Here is a 20,751-nt window from a genome sequence, read left to right on the forward strand (position 1 = left end):
AAGAGATGAACATAAGAACTTAGGGGACCAAGCATTTATCAAGATGGATATTTTTTTTTGACTTTCAAGGCTTTTGTTCTCTTCTCTCTCTCTGCCGTCCACCTTCTTCTCTTCTCTTTCTGTTCTTCGCATTTTCTCTTCCACCCATCAGCGGCCGAATCCTTCTCTGCACGCCTGTAACCGTGAGCCCCCATCTCCTCCAATTCCAGCGTTCCTCAACTTCATTTTCCTTCTGCCACCTAGCCTGCGTCCCTTTCCATTTTGTTGCCACCATCGCCAGCCCTTCAACACGTCAGCCCACCTCCACCGAAACAATTTCACTCAGCCTCACGCCCATTCAACCCACTTACACTCCAGCCCAGCAAATTGCCGTCTTCACCGCCCACGCACTCCAGCTACCTCACGAAGCCAGCCCGGTTTTCTCCACCGCCCATCTCCACGCTTGGTCAACCCCAGCAGCTTTGGCCATCGTGAATTCTACCTCCTGCCTTCACCGCTTCGTCTCCTAAGCCCCACGTCCAGCCCATCTTGCACCGCTCCACGCTTCAACAGGCCAACCAAGTCTAGCACCAAATCGAGCAGCCCTCCTAGCTTCTGGTTCAGCCCGCAACTCAGCCCTAGACCAAGCCGAAGCCAGCCCACTCGGACCGACCAGCTGCCCTCTGCAAAAGCAAGGCCGAAGTGCAGCTCTAGCTGAGTCGTCTTGGACCGTTTTTAGCTTGGTCCGGACCTCCTTTGGTTTTTCCGTAGACCCGAGTTGTGCTCGCCGTCGCGCTGCCGTTGCCGTGAACCTGGTTTTCGTGCTAAACCAATGAGTTTATGTCCTAAACTCTAATTAGGGTGCTAATTATACTTAGAGGTGGATTAGTAGCTTAATTAGAGATTATGCGGTTAGTTCAATTAGTGGTAATTAGTTATTTAATTAAGTTAGTAGATTATTTAATTAGTGATTAGGTGGTTAGATTAGTCTAGGTAGATTAATTAGTGATTTATTTAATTATTTTGCATTTATTTAATTATTTTGTAATTTATATAATTATTTATTTATTTTTCCTGAAATTATACCGGGATAGTCGGTTGTTAGAATTTCGTGCTGATTGTCGTGGTGCAATTAGTTTGTGCAATTGAGTGTTAAATTGTGCAATTGGATGATGATTGGTGATTTTGAGTTATTATTCCAAAATTATGGATTTTGGTATTTAATTAGAAAAAAATACTGGGTGTCGGGTTATGACACAAAAAATATTTTTAAGTACCATATAAAGTCATGGGATTTTTAAAAGTGAGAATATCGCATTTTATGGTTTAATCTGATTGAGTATTCACGCACGATTATTTTACCGGGTGTTTTTAATATGAAAAAATAAACCAATCACATTATTTAAATTAAGACATTTGGGTGCAAAGCACTATGTCCTTGGCCGGGATTGGGTGTACGTGTGATAGTTATAAGAACCCGTTACCCGATGTACGTCGGGTGGATGATACTCCTATGTGGAATGTTCCTGACAATGGATGCTAGTCGCAATAGAGGTTGGACCAATGCTCCTATATGGAATGCCGTCTAGATATAGATGCCGTGCTCGATGGGGCGAGACAATGCCCGGTTATGTCGGAAGACCGCCGAACGTCGAGTAGGCCGTGCTCGTTGGGCCATGATTAATTGGAATGCTTGAGTGAGTGATTTGATCGCGCCTGATTATGAGACAAAATTATGTAGTACGGAATGGGACGTGTCATAGCGATTTGGTATTATAATCAGGACCCCTGTGATTGATTGGTATATGAGTTGAAGTGTTCCAATTGCATGTATGGTATGCATATATGATATGAGCTGTACTGACGTGCAATGAGGTGCTAAGGCGAGGTAAGTCCTTTATGATGTGTGTATAGGTTGCCTTTAAGTGTATTACCTTTCTAATAAGGGTTTATGGTACAAACTCTCTGAGATTTTTATCTCACCCCTGACGGGGTTACCAATTTCAAGGGTCGTAGCATGGATGATCCAAAGCTCAAGGCTGAAGGGTCCTGAGTGTAGATGGCCTAGAGGTTTCTTTTTGAGTCAGACCTCCCGTGTATAAATTCGATGTGTTTATAAAGTGTGACAACTCCGAATTTCTGTCGAGTAGACCTTGTTGTTGTGAGAATTCTTTTGAGAATTGACTGTCCTACTTTTCTATCCTATGTTGTTTGTTATCTGGGGATTGCTTTAATTCGCTTTCGCATGTGTAAGAATTGTTTGGGTTGGTAATGCGTCATGGGAACGTTGCAATTTAATCAACCACCGAGGAATGTGCGCGCGCTTGAGGTTCGAGACGTGACAAGAGGAAAGAGAAGAGAAAAGAAGAAATATGAGTCTTGATTCTAGGAATTACTCCTAAGAACAAGAAATAACTTTTTTCTAATTCTTAGAACAAAAATCTTTTTGTTCTCAAGAACAATTAATTTATCAAATGAATTTTTGTTCTTTTTTTTTGTTCCGAGAAAGAAAAAAACAAAATAAATTATTCTTAAAAATGTTACCAAATAGGATCTTAGAAGCATAGAGTGCATGGTAGGCTTTTCCTCCTCTTATGGTCGTGGCGTAGGATTATGTCTGTGCATTAAAATAGCGTGGATGTGGTCCTTTAGCTTAGCATTGTTGCCCCTCTATATTCAACGGTGAGTCTAACTTGAATAGACAAATATATAAGTAAGACTAAAATTGATCAAAATAAAGAAATTTCTCGGAAAAATTGAGAAAAGTCCATAGACTAATACAATTAATTGACGTGATATTATTTTATTTCTGTTTGGAGATATTAATTTATTGTTGGCTTTTGTCTTGTTTAACTTTTTTATTAGGTCAATTTAATCCTAAACATTTTTATGTTAGCAGCCATTCAATCCACCCAACTAATTTAGATCAGAAATAATTGACGTGAATATCGACTGGTAAGACCAGTGTTCATATGGGAATTTTTTAAAAAATATTTTTCTCTTTTTTCCTTTTCCTTACGTTTTTTTGGCCGTTGGCCAATTGTTGGCCACAAGCGAGGGTGGATATTGAGATGGAACATTTTTTAAAATTTTTTACTCCTTTCTCTTTTCTTTTTGTGGGCTGAGCCTCGGCTGAGCAAGGTTGACTCCTGCCTAGGCCAAGGCTAAATTGTCCTGATTAAATTGATCTTTTTACATTGCAACTTTTTATGCACTGCATCAAAAAGCCTGAAAAAATAAGTTATACACTAATAATAGTTTGCCATTTAAGAAGGTATGTCTTCGGTTTGTTCCATGTCTGTTCAGTTTTTATTGAGTGTTTTCTTTATACTTAACTTCCAAAATTTTATTAATTTATGTTCAACATATATTGGTTAAATTTTTTCTATTTAAATAATTAGACCACATATGAAGAGATCAAAATAAGTCACCCCAGTCAAAAGGTATATTTGAAAATACTTTATCCAATTAATCAATTGTTTTGGGCAACCACTGAGGTTTGCTCCAATGATCACCCTTTTAACATGGAAGGGGGAGGTAGGGGTTCAAATCCCCAACTTCTCCAGGGTTGGGGTGGGGACGATTCATTTTCAAGTGTGGGACCGACCAAAAAAATAAAAATTTGTTTTGGGCTTTATAACTTTCCAAATCCAATCCAATTTCCCTTCGTTCTTAGTTAAGCAGTTCTATTACACCTCTGATCGATAGGTTACAAACATGAAAATCACCCACACGAGTCAAAGAGTAACGCTAGCCAGCATCACTAACACACACAAAGCAAGGACAGCATTTACTCCTGTTCCTTTTTTCTCTGAACTGAGCAATTAACACTACAAAAAAGACTGTTGATAATCACATTAATCTGGTGCTGAAGTTCCATGAAGCTTATAAGTATAGAAGGGACTGATGATGCCTAAAGCTCTATTGGATTGAGTGGCTGAATCTCCTCTTCAGTAACTCTTTGCAATCTGGGAAATGGCAGAATACGTCCCCAGCGCAGCACTGATGACACCCACGACAACGATTGCAGTACTCAGAACAACCTGAACATGTCAAGTGAAAAGAAAATCTATCAGCAACTGGAGCAGTGGACAGAAGGGTACTGTGCCAATAGGATCATAGTGTCTAAAATTCATTAAATAAGGCGGATGCCGCATTGTTCTGCTTAGTTAGCAAAAAGAACATCAAAGCCACTGCCGACCTCCTGCAGATTAGTGTTTGCCAAGCTAATTTCTGGATTCAAAGTACTTAAGTAACCATTGAAAGTCCATCTTCTCCAGAAAAATTCTGCTTTCCTATTTTCTGTCCCCAAAAGGGGAATAGTAAAAGCGAGCATGATCAAGACTGTAAGGGCCACACAGCCTATCTTATGTATGCCACATTTCTATAAGCCTTGTACTTTTACTTCTCTCCTTCAAGTTGAATTCACTTCTGCCAGTGCAAGTTTTACCCAAAATCAAGTCTGAAGTACCTGCATTTTTGTCGCTTTGTTCCCCATGATCCTCAGAAAGCACAAAGCTGGAACAATTATTGCCTGAATCAAGGATAAAATTTTACATGGTTCAGAAAAATCGTGGGCACAAGACTTGTATTCTTCGATAACAGGTGAGACGAGCATTCAAGAGACAATAACAGAGCCTCAATACTGTTGAGTTATTGCTTATACTCCTCAAGGAAGATGTCAAATACTATGAATTAACTGATCGAATATCAACACAATGGCACAATTTTGCCAAGAAGAATTTGAGGATCCGCTAAGCTAAACTGATTAGCTTTGTCTGTTTCTAACTGAAAATTAACTATGAAATTACTAAATCTTATTTTGTTGGAGTTCAAATTGCTTCTACGTTCTCAAAACATGTAAAAAAATCTATATAGATTCTAGCCAAAATTGAGAGACGTGCTTGTGTGATTCAACTACAGAATCTTTGAACAATTGCTGCACAAAAACTTAGTCCCCTAATAGACATGGAAGTGTGGACTAAAACGAAAAGGATAGAAGGGTGTCAAATAGTGCCTGAATGCTCATTTGCAGACAACAGTAATGATGAGGTCTATCCGTTGGAAAATGTCAATGCGATAGATAGCGGTTCAGAGTCGATCAAATCTTTAACAAAATGCAGCACGAGACCTGGTTTTGACCTTATTAAGAAAAAAAAATGGTCCATTTATCAATATTCCAAATATGAATGGACACAAATGGATTACTCTGGAAAAACCATCAGACAAAGCAAGGCTACACAGAAGAAAAATATAAATCCAAATTCAGGTTAACAAGGTAATATGCCTACCACAAGAACACTTAGGAGGGAACCAATCAAAGCCATTACAAGACCTGCATCGAACCAGAAAAAGTTACACTAACAATGCTGCATAAATGTCAAGTACTTGTTGAAAGACTACATGTAGCTGAAAACAATGGGTGAGCAAACAGTTAAAGTCGGAGCAGCTTCGCAAACAGTTAAAGTCGGAGCGAAGCTGTCAATCTTCGGAGATATGAGGTTTGTGCTGATGCAAAGTTTAAGTACTTTAATTACTCTTTGTGCAGTACTCTCTTCTGAAATTCTAAAGACGTGCAACCCTCATCAGTATGTGCAGATTCACTTGTAGAATGTGTTCAAAGAAAGTTCCTAACGTCGAGTATCTATTAGTGTCTCAATGTGGGTTTCTCATTAAAGAAACTGCAAAATGATAAGTAAAGTTTGTCACTTCAATATAGATGTGATGAATATGTCAATGTAGAATATTTGAAGATATTATTATGGAATATAATACTGAGGAATGGAATGTTTCATAACGGAGAATTCATCTTTTCTTATACAATAAAGCGCACTTACCTTTGTCGCATGTTAACGAGGAAAAGAAGAATTATTTTGAGTCTCCCAACTATTGGATGTATCAATATTAAATGAAAAATTCTTGCAGCTCAGGTTTTCCAATGGCCTTGAAGTGCAGAAATTCCAATCGTCCTTAATGTTTAGTGAAGCTAATATCATCTTTGACAGCACGCAAGCAAAGGGTCACTAACCAAGAAAAGAGAGATAGAGAACAGTTGCTAGTTTTTAAAATAGGACTTAACAAATGTGAGGAAGGGGGGCTATGACAGAGCTAAGTCACAACCTTTTCCTTTTCTCCTGTTCAGAATTGAAGATTGTCCACACTCCCAATACATACAATTATCTTAGATCCAAATGCATAACAGTAATGATGAGGATGAACTGTTGCTGTGAAAATGAACTTAAAATATTTACCAAAGAAAGGAAGAAGGAAAGCAACACAAACTGAGGAGATGACCAGGGTTGTTCTAAGCAGAATGTAACATAAAAAATTGTCTGAGATTCCTGCAGGCAGCAACTCTTCTAGGCTCCGTGCCAGTGGGTTCATCAACAGAGCATATTTATCCAATGTTCAGGATACAAAGTACGTTATAAGCAGTAGAGGTAAAAGCAAAAAAGAATGCATCAGTTTAATTGTCAGGACTCAAAAATGCAATGCAAAAAGGATATTTAGTGAACGGATTGATGACCTGCCACAGAAAAAATGAATGGACGCTTAGAATCCACAATGGTATATATTTCAACCAGGGATAGAAACTTTGCAGCACAATGCACAAAATCTCCTACTCACTGTTGTCCATATGGCGACTTTGGAAGCAATAAAATGTCCTGGCATATTTAAGGTGATCTGGGATAGTGTACTTTGACCAAACATGAGATATCCCATGACTGCAATGCCACCATATATTAAGACGCACAAGATGAAGCTGCATATACAAGAAAACTTTTAGGATATAAAAAGTAAACTAAAGAAAGTATGTTAAGCATGTACCAGAAGAAAGTCCGTACCACACGATCAATGCCTTGTTGAATTTTGTTTTATCAGCCATTGACTGATAGATGTTTGGAAAAACAGAATGTCCAGAGTAGCAAAATCCGTACACACCAATGGCAAATGGAATGCCACTCCAATTGACCAAGGGACCTGTCTGGTGAAATCCAATACCCTCTCTAGTACCAAGTATCACCACACAAAGAACAATCAAAGCTGTAGCAATTACTCCTCCAGCTGCAAGGATGCAATGTGAACACAGATGAAATTCCCATTTTGCAGTTCAGATACTAAAAGAATTATAGAGGCTACTAAATCAAGGAAATTCTTGCCTGAGAGGTATGATATTACTCGTAGATCCCTCAACCAAACTGTAGGTAGCACAATGAGAGCGGTTAAAATTCCAAAAAAGTGCAAAGAATCCAGCTGAAAACCAGACCAATTAAATGATACTCCCGGAAATAGTCTGGTGAGGTTTTCCCCTTCCAAAGTAATGAACTCCACACAATATGACTGCAGACAAGAGCTAAGATAGTGAATAGGCTGAATTATCACGGCAAAAGTAAAAGCAATGCTTGTAGTCGGAACTTACATATAATTCAGCGTACAAAATGATCTGCAACAACAAGCGAGAAAAGCAACTATTAGACTAAAGGCAATCCCATTTTGTGCAATGAACCTTTCTTTTACTCTCTTAAATGACAATTTACCCTACAAACCTATTAATAATCAGGCATTATTACAACATGAAATCATAAACTCACAGAGATGAAAAGACGCCCATATCTCCCAAAGGCAGCTTGTCCTAGATCTGGATATGTAATGATGCCTTCTTTGCTTTCAAAGCAGTCTCTCATGAGAGAAGCAGTGTAACAGCATATGATGGCGAACAGAACTAAAATCACCAGACTTGCCCATCCAGCTACTTTTATTGTGTAAGGTGTAGATAGAAGCCCCACTCCAGCCAGTACATTAATCCCTATTTTAGAATCAAAGGCAACACAAAACATCCGGTAACCAAAGGGCTTAATTCATGCCAAACGGCTATGGAAACAAGAGCGCTAATGGAAAAGTGAGAATATTGAATTATCACTTGAAGATGTCAAGTGGCCACTAGTGCAATTCCCTACGGACCATTGAAAACAGTCTGGGTGAAGCTACATCCATGACTGATCGGCAATTCTCCCGTAATCTGTCGGCGAAATGAAGACTTAGCTGAATATGATGATTGTGCTCTTGATACCACATCTTCCTCCCTTGAATGTTTATACTCTTCAGTCAGTAAAGGAGATTTTGAACCTGCGTCAATGTTGCTCTTGCTGTAATCATTGTCATAGCTTGAATATCTAATACTCGGTGAGCGACTGAGAAATCCAAAGTTTGGCGACATCGAGATGGTGTAAGAATCTGTAGTCTCCCTGCAACAAAGGGTAGAGAGAGGAGGTGACAAGGACAAATATAAGAGGGTCAGCACTTGAAAACCGTAAAGCATCCTTCTAATTCAAATTGCTGAGTAAAACACCAGAGCTTTACCATTGCCGCCGTAGCTCAAGTATCACTAGTTCAGCTTAAGAAAGAGAGGTCATAGTCAACTTAAGGCATGCACTTGACTGTTTCATTTTCCACTCGCAATTTCTTTTCTCGTGTATACTGGGAACAATTATTGATGTGGGACAAGCTGTTTTTATTGAGAACCAAATATGTTTAGTTGTTGTACGTGGATGCTCTGTGTCACGAGCACAAGGTAGTTGGATTGTAGTAAATGTGATGCTTGAGTGAAGTACTATATTTTGCGAGGAAAAAAAATGAACACAATAAACTAAGGGAATCAATTGGATATCAAATTCATGTGGTTCAATTAGTGTGACTACTCCCATGGGAAGAATGGTACGAAATTCCACCATCGATTAAATGATAAGACAGAGAATACAACCACAAATTCGAGTTGCTCAAATACTCTTTGGTGTTTTTTGGCGCTCAATTACATCCAATAATTCCATAATTAGTCCTCACAATTGCTCGCAGAACAATCTCTCAATATCACAGAGAATTCACTAATCTATTGGCTTCAAGCACACCACACAATTGAATGTTATGACCAATCTCTGTTGAGCAAAAACCAAAACCCAATTGAAGACCAAAAACCTACTAAAATTAAAAAACCACTCGGAGTTCTATTCAAATTGGACTAGATTTCCTTTACGAGCTCAGATTTAATACTATACATATATGTGCCTTATACTCCCTTCAATCAAGCGAATTGAATATCAAATTTCATATTTGTCATATTTTCTAACTAAGCATTCTCTTTCTAAGAATCAGCACTGCAACAAAGATCCAGGTTGGAAAAAAACGTATGCTAGCAGCATGGTTGCAGACTCCAAGTTTTAGCAAACAGCTTTTTGCACGAACTAAAACATTCCCTCAATCTTGATAAAGGCACAGTAAAATGGGAAACGAGGAAACTCCTAAAGAAAAAACAACTAGGAAGCACAAAATCCATCCTGCCACATAATACATTTCCAAGAATCAATACTCTGTTGAATAATACAAAAATCTGGAAGGATTTGAACTCGGAATTTAGATTCTAATTTGATACCAAATGAGATTTTGTAAGGCTATTTTCATCAATTTTAAAAGTTTAATTTATTAAATTAAAGTATAATTTATTATTTAAATATTTTAACGGTTTAAAAAAATTGCACGTCCACTATTCACAAACTCAACACACCCGCCTTTCAGTCAAGTCAGGCATCGCTGCCGAAAGCCGACAAAGGCCAAAACCTGGATTCATCGACAGAACCCCCTTCGCTACTATGAATACAGCATCCGAGAACCAAATAAGCAACAGCGAATCCAGGAACACGGCAACTTTTCGCCATACCCACGGCGTCGCCGTGGACCGATCGATCATGGAAATAGAAAACTGATCTCGCTTAAACCGTAAGCAAACCCTCACCTGTAGCTCTGCGGCCACCTTTGAGACACGAAGGCGATGAGCGAGCCGCTCCGGCCTCCTCCGGCGCCGCCTGCCCCCTCTTCTCCCTCCTCCTCGCTGCTGCTGCCGCTGCTGCTGCTGCTACCTCCGATCTTGTTCACCTCGAGATCTCCGTGCTCGCTGTCGTCGTCGACTTCATCGCGCTCCAAGAAGAAGTCGGCCTCTCTCCGCTTCTCCTCCCCCTTCCCCGCCATGGCAGGACAAGAACTGCACTCAAGTCTCGGAAACAGATAGAAAAGAAGAAGCAGGGGGAGGAGGAGATGCAGAAGCTGCTTCGCGTCTTTAGGTGAAGAGGGGGCGACGGAGTTGCCAGATATGGAGGCGCCGCAGATCGAGATGGAGATTGAGATTGCAGACCAGTGTCAGTGTCTGCGGGGAGGTGGTCGTGTCGGGACTTGTGTTTTGGAGATAAGGGCTGACGTGGCGCCGATGTTTCTTCTTTTGGCTGACGTCACGGGGGGTGGGGGTGGCCCCGCGCGCGCCGTTCGTGCAGTCTCAAGACAAACGAGCTTGTAAAGGGTAGTAACGTCATTTTCTTTATCTAATTCGTTTGTTTTCGAAACACCCGCTAAGCTTGTTTAATGAGATAATCTTCAATTTCCAAAGTACGGATAGTGTATTATCGACTTACGGGAGCATCCGTACAATGAGAATGCATATTTTCTTATTTAAGCTCTATTCATTTAATCGAAAACAACTTACAAAACAACGTCTTCTGAATTTTTCATGAAATGAAACAAACTTATTTTGACATTTGTTCCACAAAAAATAAATTAGTCGAATAAAACATTTTCCATCAACAAAAGAAAATCTTTGAAAATAGGAGAAAATATATTATGCTTTTAATCATCTTTCTTTCACTTCTAAACTAAGCATTTTTTTTTTTTTTACCAAACACATTTTCCTTTTTTATTTAAAAATTTAATTTTTTTAATTTTTTTTTCCTTTTTTTCTCCTTCTTCTTTGGTTGATCACCGGCCCCAACAGTGGTTAGCAACTAGCTACGGGCAAGCTTGGGCCTCGCCTGGCCTCACTTGAGCTGACACGAAGCTATCGAGGGAGCTTGGACCTCGCCATAGCAAAAAGGATGGGTGAGGCTCGAACTCACCGATATTTGGCAAGTTAGAACCTTGCTAGCTATTGCTGTGGCTAGAGACTAGTTGAGAGAGAAGAAGAAAAAAAAAAAAATTAAAAAATTGATTTAAAAATAAAATAATAAAAGAAATTTTGGAAAAGAGCACATGAAGGAAAAGATTTTCCTTACCAAACGGCGGAAAATACTTCTTACTTCGTTTTTAGATTTCAGCCCAATAATGGAAAATATTCTCATTTTTTTTTTTTTTTGAGAATTTGCTTCTCCAAAACATTTTCTAAAAATGCAATATTTTCTGGAAAATGAATGGAGTATTAGTTGCATAATAGGCATCCCAAAGTTGATATAATTTTTTTTTTTACTCTTTTTTATCATTATTTCAAATTAATAACGAGATTGGTATTTTCATTTTCTTCAACCCCATATACTCTTTAATACATGAAGAAAAACTATGAAAACTTTGACATATGAAGAAGGCTGACAAAGTAAGAAACTTGGTTACTCATTATCTCACGCAAATACTTTTGAGGGCATACTCCTCTGAATATCATTCACGAAAAGACGGTAGATTTTGCAAATGCCAAAAACATTTATTGGGAAAATTACCAAAAAATTGTGCAAATTCAGTCATAAACTTTTTTTTAGCCAATTTAATCCTAAACCTTTACAATTGTGCCAGTTTAGTCCATCCGGCCAAAATTGGCCAGCTGGTGGGACGCTGGCCGTTCGGAGAAAGCTGATATGGTAAATTTAAAATATTTTTTAATATTTTTTTCAATTTTTTTAAATTTTTTTATTCCTTGAAACAATTTATGAGTAAAAGAACACATTTGGTAACTTAATAAAATTTATATTCTCAAAATAAAAGAAGAACGAGAATGCGTTTGGTACGATTCATAAATATTTCTGTAAAGTAGTATTCTTGTAATTTTTTTTTTTATTTTTTTTTTTTTTTTCTTTTTCTTCACCGGTTGTCAACCATTGACAGTGGTTGGTAGCGATCGACGGCGAATGGCCACGAATGACAAGGAAGAAGAAGAAAAAAAGAAAAAGAAAAGAAGAAATAGACTTATTTCTATAAATTGTTCCTGGAAATAAATAAATAAAAACTACTTATTTATTAATTTATTTCCATTGTTGTTCTAAATCTATTCCCCTATCACTTTTTTATTCCGAGAAATAGAAAAATTAATTAATATGACTAAACAAATTTATGTTCTTTTCTATTCTAGGGAGCAAAAGAACAGAAAAACAAAGGAATAGAACCATTGTCGAGACAAACTCTTAGGGCGTGTTTGGTAATAATTCTATTTCCTTAAACAGTTTTTGCTCATAAATGATTTTTTTTTTAATTCTGTTTTTGAGAGCAATTTTTGAGTTTTTGAAGGTGCTTGATAACTATCCAAAATTTCTATTTTCAGGATAAAAATGCGTTTAATATGATTCTTAAATTTTTTTGTTTCTTTTAATTTTTAATACTTTTATTAAATTTTTTTTTTTTTCTTTTTAATTTTTCTTTTTCTTCTTCCTCCTTCTTTGTGGTCGGCAACCGTCTAGGCGAGGTTTGACGAGCTTGTCAGAGACTCACCTAGCCATTGTGAGCCTCGGTCTCACTAGGTTTGGGCGAGGCCGGCCATCAGCACAGCTCAACCTCACCCAAGTGGCATGAGGTTGGCCTCATGTCGGCTGGCAAGGCCTAGCTTCGCGTTGGCCTAGGTGAGGCTCAAGTTAATGAGCCTCACCGTGGCTCGACATTGCCGGGGGTAGGCAATGCTTTAGCGAGGCTGTCAGGCCTTGTTTGGCCAGTCACGGGCCATGATTGATGTCAGCGACTGGCCAAAAGGAAGAAGAAGAAGAAGAGGAAAGAGAAAAGTAAAGAAATATGAGACTTGATTCTAGGAAATGTTATTGGGAATAAGAAATAACTTTTTCTACTTCTTAGAATAAAAATCTTTTTGTTCCCAAGAATAAAAAATTTACCAATTGAATTTCTGTTTTTTTTTTTTTTTTCCGAGAAATAAAAGAACATAATTAGTTGTTCTCAGTGTATTATCAAATAGGGCCTTAGAATTACAGCTTACATGGTAGGCTTCTCCTCCTCTTATGGTCGCGATGTAGGATGTCTATGCGTTGATATAGCATGGATGTGGCCTTTAGCTCAGCATTGTTGCACCTCTATATTCAACGGTGAGTCTAGCTCGAATAGACAAATATATAATTAAGACCAAAATCGATAAAAAAAAAAATTTCTTGAAAAAATTGAGAAAAGTCCATAGACTAATACATTAATAAAAGCATTTTATATTTCTATTTGGAGATATTATTTTATTGATGGCTTTAGTCTTGTTCAACTTTTTCAATAGGTCAATTTAATCCTAAACCTTTTTATGTTAGTAGCAATTCTATCCACCCAACTAATTTAGGTAAAAAATAATTGACGTGGATATCGACCGGTAAGACTGGTGCTAATATTTACATTTTTTTTTTAATATTCTTCTTTTTTCCTTTCCCTTATTATTATTATTTTTTTTATGCTGTTGGCCAATTGTCGGCCACAAGCAAGGGTTGACATTGACATGGACATTTTTTAAAAACTGTTTTCTCCTTTCTCTTTTCTTTCTGTGGATTGAGCCTCGCCTGGGCAAGGTTGACTCCCGCCTAGGCCAAGGCTAAATTGTCCTGATTAAATTGATCTTTTTACATTGCAACTTTTTATGCAGTGCATCAAAAAGCCTCAAAGAATAAGTTATACATTAGTAAAAGTTTGTTATTTAAGAAGATATGTCTTCAGTTTGTTCTACTTCTGTTCAGTTTTTATTGGGTGTTTTCTTTATACTTAACTTCCAAAATTTTATCAATTTTATGTTCAAAATATATTGGTTAATTTTTTTATTTATTTAAATAATTGTACCACATATGAAGAGCTCAAAATAAGTCACACCAGTCAAAAAGTATATTTGAAAATGCTTTATCTAATTAATCAACTGTTTTCGGCTTTATAACTTTCCAAATCCAATCCAATTTTCCCCATTCTTAGTTAAGCAGAACTTTTTTTTATTACACCTCTGATCAATTGGTTACAAACATGAATATCACCCACACGAGTCAAAGAGTAATGCCAGCCAGCATCACTAACACACACAAAGCAAGGACAGCTTTTACTCCTGTTCCTTTTTTCTCTGAGCTGAGCAATTAACACTACAAAAAAGACAGTTGATAATCACATTAATCTGGTGCTGAAGTTCCATGAAGCTTATAAGTATAGAAGGGACTGATGATGCCTAAAGCTCTATTGGATTGAGTGGCTGAATCTCCTCTTCAGTAACTCTTTGCAATCTGGGAAATGGAAGAATACGTCCCCAGCGCAGCACTGATGACGCCCACGACCACGATTGCAGTACTCAGAACAACCTGAACATGTCGGGTGAAAAGAAAATCTATCAGCAACTGGAGCAGTGGACAGAAGGGTACTGTGCCGATAGGATCATAGTGTCTAGAAAAAAATTCATTAAATAAGGCGGATGCTGCATTGTTCTGCTTAGTTAGCAAAAAGAACATCAAAGCCACTGCTGAGATGACCTCCTGCAGATTAGTGTTTGTCAAGCTAATTTCTGGATTCATAGTACTTAAGTAACCATTGAAAGTCCATCTTCTCAAGAAAAATTCTGCTTTCCTATTTTCTGTCCCCAAAAGGGGAATAGTAAAAGGAAGCATGATCAAGACTGTAAGGGCCACACAGCCTATCTTATGTATGCCACATTTCTATAAGCCTCGTACTTTTACTTCTCTCCTTCAAGTTGAATTCACTTCTGCCAGTGCAAGTTTTACCCAAGATCAAGTCTGAAGTACCTGCAATTTTGTCGCTTTGTTCCCCATGATCCTCAGAAAGCACAAAGCTGGAACAATTACTGCCTGAATCAAGGATAAAATTTTACATGGTTCAGAAAATCATGAGCACAAGACTTGTATTCTTCAATAACGGGTGAGATGGACATTCAAGAGACAATAACATAGCCTCAATATTGTCGACTTATTGCTTATACTCCTCAAGGAAGATGTCAATACTATGAATTAACTAATAAAATATCAACACAATGGCACAATTTTACCAAGAAGAATTTGAGGATCCACTATGCTAAACTGATTAGCGTTGTCTGTTTCTAACTGAAAATTAACTGTGAAATCACTAAATCTTAGTTTGTTGGAGTTCAAATTGCTTCTAAGTTCTCAAAACATGTAAAAAAATGTATATAGATTCTAGCCAAAATCGAGAGACGTGCTTGTGTGATTCAACTACAGAATCTTTGAACAATTGCTGCACAAAATTAATCCCCTAATAGACATGGAAGTGTGGACTAAAACAAAAAGAAGAAATAGAAGTGTGTCAAATAGTGACCGAATGCTCATTTGCAGACAAAAGTAATGATGAGGTCTATCAATAGAAAGAGGTTCAGAGTCGATCAAATCTTTAATAAAATGCAGCACGAGACCTGGTTTTGACCTTGTTAAGAAAAAAAATGGTCCATTTATCAATATTCCTGTTGAAAATGGTGATCCATTTTCTAGAATTTCCTAGAGTTGCTAAACTTCTAGAATTCCCTAGATGAAGTTTCTGGAAGAAAGAGGAAAATGTCCAGCATGTAAGAGAAGTCTCTAGAAGAACTACAATCTAAAATTTCCTAGATGAAGCCTACATGGACAACATTCTATAGAAATCTAGAATGTTGTACTAAGGCGGTGACTCACGCCTATAAATAGGCTTGTAGTTCATTCAGTGTGTGTGAGGTTTATACCTCCACCGGTGTGGAGGAGTAGAGTTAAAGATAGTTTCTATATCATGAAATATTCCTCCATTACCAAAACATCTTGTACCATCCATTTCCATCAACTAGATAAATTATATCCCATGTTCTTTATTCTTTAATTATCATATTTTGTCCCCTGTCCATCCTCTATAAACTACACCATACACTTGCACATATCACTAACAAAAACTATCATTAATACCAAAACCATACTTCCATGCTTCCGCATACACAAATTCAATTTTTTTTTAACAATTCCAAATAAGAATGGACGCAAATGAATTACTCTGGAAACTCAGACACAGCAAGGCTACACAGAAGAAAAATATAAATCCAAATTCAAGTTAACGAGATAATATCCCTACCACAAGAACACTTAGGAGGGAACCAATCAAAGCCATTACAAGACCTGCATCAAACCAGAAAAAGTTACACTAACAACACTGCATAAATGTCAAGTACTTGTTGAAATACTAGATGTAGCTGGAAACAACGGGTGAGCAAACAGTTAAAGTCATAGAAGCTGTCAATCTTTAGTGATATGAGGTTTGTGCTGATGCAAAGTTTAAGTACTTTATTTACTTTTTGTGCAGTATGCTCTTCTGAAATTCTAAAGACGAGCAACCCTCATCAGTATGTGCAGATTCACTTGTAGAATGTGTTCAAAGAAAGTTCCTAACGTCGAGTGTCTATTAGTGTCTCAATGTGGGTTTCTCATTAGAGAAACTGCAAAATGATAAGTAAAGTTTGTCACTTCAATATAGATGTGATGAATATGTCAACGTAGAATATTTGAAGATATTATTATGGAATATAATACTGAGGAATGGAATGTTTTATAATGGAGAATTCATCTTTTCTTATACAATAAAGCGCACTTACCTTTGTCGCATGTTAACGAGGTAAAGAAGAATTATTTTAAGTCTCCCTACTATTGGATGTATCAATATTGAATGAAAAATTCTTGCAGCTCAGGTTTTCCAATGGCCTTGAAGTGCAGAATTCCAGTCGTCCTTTATTTTTAGTTTAGCTAATATCATCTTTGGCAGCACGCAAGCAAAGGGTCACTAACCAAGAAAAGAGAGGGAGAGAACAGTTTCTAGTATTTAAAATGGGACTAAACAAATGTGAGGAGGGGGGCCTACGACAGAGCTAAGTCACAGCTTTTTCCTTTTCTACTGTTCAGAATTGAAGATTGGAAGCGACACACTCCCAATATATACAATTATCTTAGATCCAAATGCATAACAGTAATGACGAGGATGAATTGTTGCTGTCAAAAGGAACTTAAAATATTTACCAAAGAAAGGAAGAAGGAAAGCAACACAAACTGAGGAGATGACCAGGGTTGCTCTAAGCAGAATGTAACATAAAAAATTGTCTGAGATTCTTGCAGGCAGCAACTCTTCTAGGCTCCGTGCCAATGGGTTCATCAACAGCGCATATTTATCCAATGTTCAGGATACAAAGTACGTTATAATCAGTAGAGGTAAAAGCAAAAAAGAATGCATCGGTTGTTTAATTGTCAGGACTCAAAAATGCAATGCAAAAAGGATATTTAGTGAATGGATTGATGACCTGCCACAGAAAAAACGAATGGGCGCTTAGAATCCACAACGGTATATATTTCAACCAGGGATAGAAGCTTTGCAGCACAATGCACAAAATCTCCTACTCACTGTTGTCCATATGGCGACTTTGGAAGCAATAAAATGTCCTGGCATATCTAAGGTGATCTGGGATTGTGTACTTTGACCAAACATGAGATATCCCATGACTGCAATGCCGCCATATATTAAGACACAGAAGATGAAGCTGCATATACAAGAAAAATTTTATGATATAAAAAGTAAACTAAAGAAAGTATGTTAAGCATGTACCAGAAGAAAGTCCATACCACACGATCAACGCCTTGTTGAATTTTGTTTTATCAGCCATTGACTGATAGATGTTTGGAAAAACAGAATGTCCAGAGTAGCAAAATCCGTACACACCAATGGCAAATGGAATGCCACTCCAATTGACCAAGGGACCTGTCTGGTGAAATCCAATACCCTCTCCAGTACCAAGTATCACCACGCAAAGAACAATCAAAGCTGTAGCAATTACTCCTCCAGCTGCAAGGATGCAATGTGAACACAGATGAATTTCCCAAGTTGCAGTTCAGATACTAAAAGAATTATAGAGGTTATTAAATCAAGGAAATTCTTGCCTGAGAGGTATGATATTACTCGTATATCCCTCAACCAAACTGTAGGTAGCACAATGAGAGCGGTTAAAATTCCAAAAAAGTGCAAAGAATCCAGCTGAAAACCAGACCAATCAAATGATACTCCCGGAAATAGCCTGGTGAGGTTATCCCCTTCCAAAATAATGAACTCCACACAATATGACTGCAGACAAGAGCTAAGATAGTGAATAGGCTGAATTATCACGGCAAAAGTAAAAGCAATGCTTGTAGTCGGAACTTACATATAATTCAGCGTACAAAATGATCTGCAACAACAAGCAAGAAAAGCAACTATTAGACTAAAGGCAATCCCCTTTCGTGCAATGAACCTTTCTTTTACTCTCTTAAATGACAATTTACCCTACAAACCTATTAATAATCAGGCATCATTAGAACATGAAATCATAAACTCACAGAGATGAAAAGACGCCCATATCTCCCAAAGGCAGCTTGTCCTAGATCTGGGTACGTAATGATGCCTTCTTTGCTTTCAAAGCAGTCTCTCATGAGAGAAGCAGTGTAACAGCATATGATGGTGAACAGAGCTAAAATCGCCAGACTTGCCCATCCAGCTTCTTTTATTGTGTAAGGTGTAGACAGAAGCCCCACTCCAGCCACTACATTGATCCCTATTTTGGAATCAAAAGCAACACAAAACATCTGGTAACCAAAGACTTAATTCATGCCAAACGGCTATGGAACAAGAGCGCTAATGGAAAAGTGAAAATATTGAATTATCACTTGAAGATGTCAAGTGGCCACTAGTGCAATTCCCTACGGACCATTGAAAACAGTCTGGGTGAAGCTACATCCATGACTGATCGGCAATTCTCCCGTAATCTGTCGGTGAAATGAAGACTTAGCTGAATATGATGATTGTGCTCTTGATACCACATCTTCCTCCCTTGGATGTTTACTCTCTTCAGTCAGTAAAGGAGATTTTGAACCTGCGTCAATGTTGCTCTTGCAGTAATCATTGTCATAGCTTGAATATCTAATACTCGGTGAGCGACTGAGAAATCCAAAGTTTGGCGACATCGAGATGGTGTAAGAATCTGTAGTCTCCCTGCAACAAAGGGTAGAGAGAGGAGGGTCAGCACTTGAAAACTGTAAAGCATCCTTCTAGTTCAAATTGCTGAGTAAAACACCAGAGCTCTACTATTGCCGCCGTAGCTCAAGTATCACTAGTTCAGCTTAAGAAAGAGAGGTCATAGTCAACATAAGGCATGCACATGACTGTTTCATTTTCCACTCGCAATTTCTTTTCTCGTGTATACTGGAACAATTATTGATGTGGGAAAAGCTGTTTTTATTGAGAGCCATATATGTTTAGTTGTTGTACGTGGATGCTCTGCGTCACGAGCACAAGGTAGTTGGGTTGTAGTAAATGTGATGGTTGAGTGAAGTACTATATTTTGCAAGGAAAAAAAAATGAACACAATAAACTAAGGGAATCAATTGGATATCAAATTCATGCGGTTCAATTAGTGTGACTACTCCCATGGGAAGAATGGTACAAAATTCCACCATAGATTAAATGATAAGACAGAGAATACAACCACAAATTCGAGTCACTCAAACACTTTTTGGTGTTTTTTGGCGCTCAATTACATCCAATAATTCCATAATTAGTCCTCACAATTGTTCACGGAACAATCTCTTAATATCACAGAGAAATTCACTAATCTATTGGCTTCGAGCACGCCGCACAATTGATTGTTATGACCAATCTCTGTTGAGCAGAAACCAAAACCCAATTGGAGACCAAAAACGTACTAAAATTAAAAAAACCACTCAAATTAGGAGTTCTATTCAAATTGGACTAGATTTCCTTTACGAGCTCGGATTTAATGCTATACATATATGGGCTTTATACTCCCTTCAATCAAGCAAATTGAATATCAAATTTCATATCTGTCGTATTTTCTAACTGAGCCTTCTCTTTTTAAGAATCAGCACTGCAGCAAAGATCCAGGCGGAAAAAAACGTATGCTAGCAGCATGGTTGCAAACTCCAAGTTTTAGCAAACAACTTTCTACACGAACTAAAATATCCCCTCAATCTTGATAAAGGCACAGTAAAATGGGAAACGAGGAAAATCCTAAAGAAAAAACAACCATGAAGCACAAAATCCATCCTACCACATAATACATTTCCAAGAATCAATACTCTGTTGAATAATACAAAAATCTGGGAGGATTTGAACTCGGAATTTAGATTCTAATTTGATACCAAATGAGATTTTGTAAGGCTATTTTCATCAATTTTAAAAGTTTAATTTATTAAATTAAAGTATGATTTATTATTTAAATATTTTAACGGTTTAAAAAAATTGCACGTCCACTATTCACAAACTCAACACACCCGCCTTTCAATCAAGTCAGGCATCGCTGCCGAAAGCCGACAAAGGCCAAAACCTGGATTCATCGACAGAACCCCCTTCGCTACTATGAATACAACATCCGAGAACCAAATAAGCAACAACGAATCCAGGGACACGGCAGCTTTTCGCCATACCCACGGCATCGCCGTGGACCGATTGATCATGGAAATAGAAAACTGATCTCGGTTGAACCGTAAGCAAACCGTCACCTGTAGCTCAGCGGCCACCTTGGAGACACAAGGCGATGGGCGAGCCGCTCCGGCCTCCTCCTGCGCCGCCTGCCCCCTCGTCTCCCTCCTCGTCGCTGCTGCTACCTACAATCTTGTTCACCTCGAGATCTCCGTGCTCGCTGTCGTCGTCGACATCATCGCGCTCCAAGAAGAACTCCGCCTCTCTCCGCTTCTCCTCCTCCTCCCCCGCCATGGCAGGACAAGA

At 38.1% G+C, this 20,751-nt stretch overlaps 2 protein-coding genes across 2 annotated transcripts; both read right to left on the reverse strand.

Annotated features, from left to right (window-relative positions):
- Window positions 1-3,620: 3,620 nt before the first annotated feature.
- On the reverse strand, window positions 3,621-10,193 carry LOC104444147 (amino acid transporter AVT1A). The gene is made up of 12 exons (XM_010057763.3): window positions 9,767-10,193; window positions 7,942-8,225; window positions 7,572-7,786; window positions 7,400-7,423; window positions 7,140-7,320; window positions 6,825-7,044; window positions 6,607-6,742; window positions 6,486-6,505; window positions 6,231-6,376; window positions 5,271-5,314; window positions 4,451-4,513; window positions 3,621-4,022 (listed from the first exon to the last, which is right to left on the reverse strand). Exons 1-12 carry the CDS (start codon window positions 9,997-9,999, stop codon window positions 3,930-3,932), a joined length of 1,659 nt encoding a protein of 552 aa, XP_010056065.2. The 5' UTR covers window positions 10,000-10,193; the 3' UTR covers window positions 3,621-3,929.
- Window positions 10,194-13,967: 3,774 nt separating this feature from the next.
- Window positions 13,968-20,739, reverse strand: LOC104444131 (amino acid transporter AVT1A). Its single transcript, XM_039299332.1, has 12 exons — window positions 20,555-20,739; window positions 18,716-18,999; window positions 18,348-18,562; window positions 18,176-18,199; window positions 17,916-18,096; window positions 17,601-17,820; window positions 17,383-17,518; window positions 17,265-17,281; window positions 17,004-17,152; window positions 16,069-16,112; window positions 14,748-14,810; window positions 13,968-14,309 (listed from the first exon to the last, which is right to left on the reverse strand). The coding sequence occupies exons 1-12, from the start codon at window positions 20,737-20,739 to the stop codon at window positions 14,217-14,219; spliced, it is 1,611 nt and encodes a 536-aa protein (XP_039155266.1). The 3' UTR covers window positions 13,968-14,216.
- Between the last annotated feature and the right edge of the window lie 12 nt (window positions 20,740-20,751).

This window comes from Eucalyptus grandis, chromosome 1, assembly GCF_016545825.1.
Source record: "Eucalyptus grandis isolate ANBG69807.140 chromosome 1, ASM1654582v1, whole genome shotgun sequence".
In the NCBI taxonomy this organism is placed as follows: Eukaryota; Viridiplantae; Streptophyta; class Magnoliopsida; order Myrtales; family Myrtaceae; genus Eucalyptus; species Eucalyptus grandis.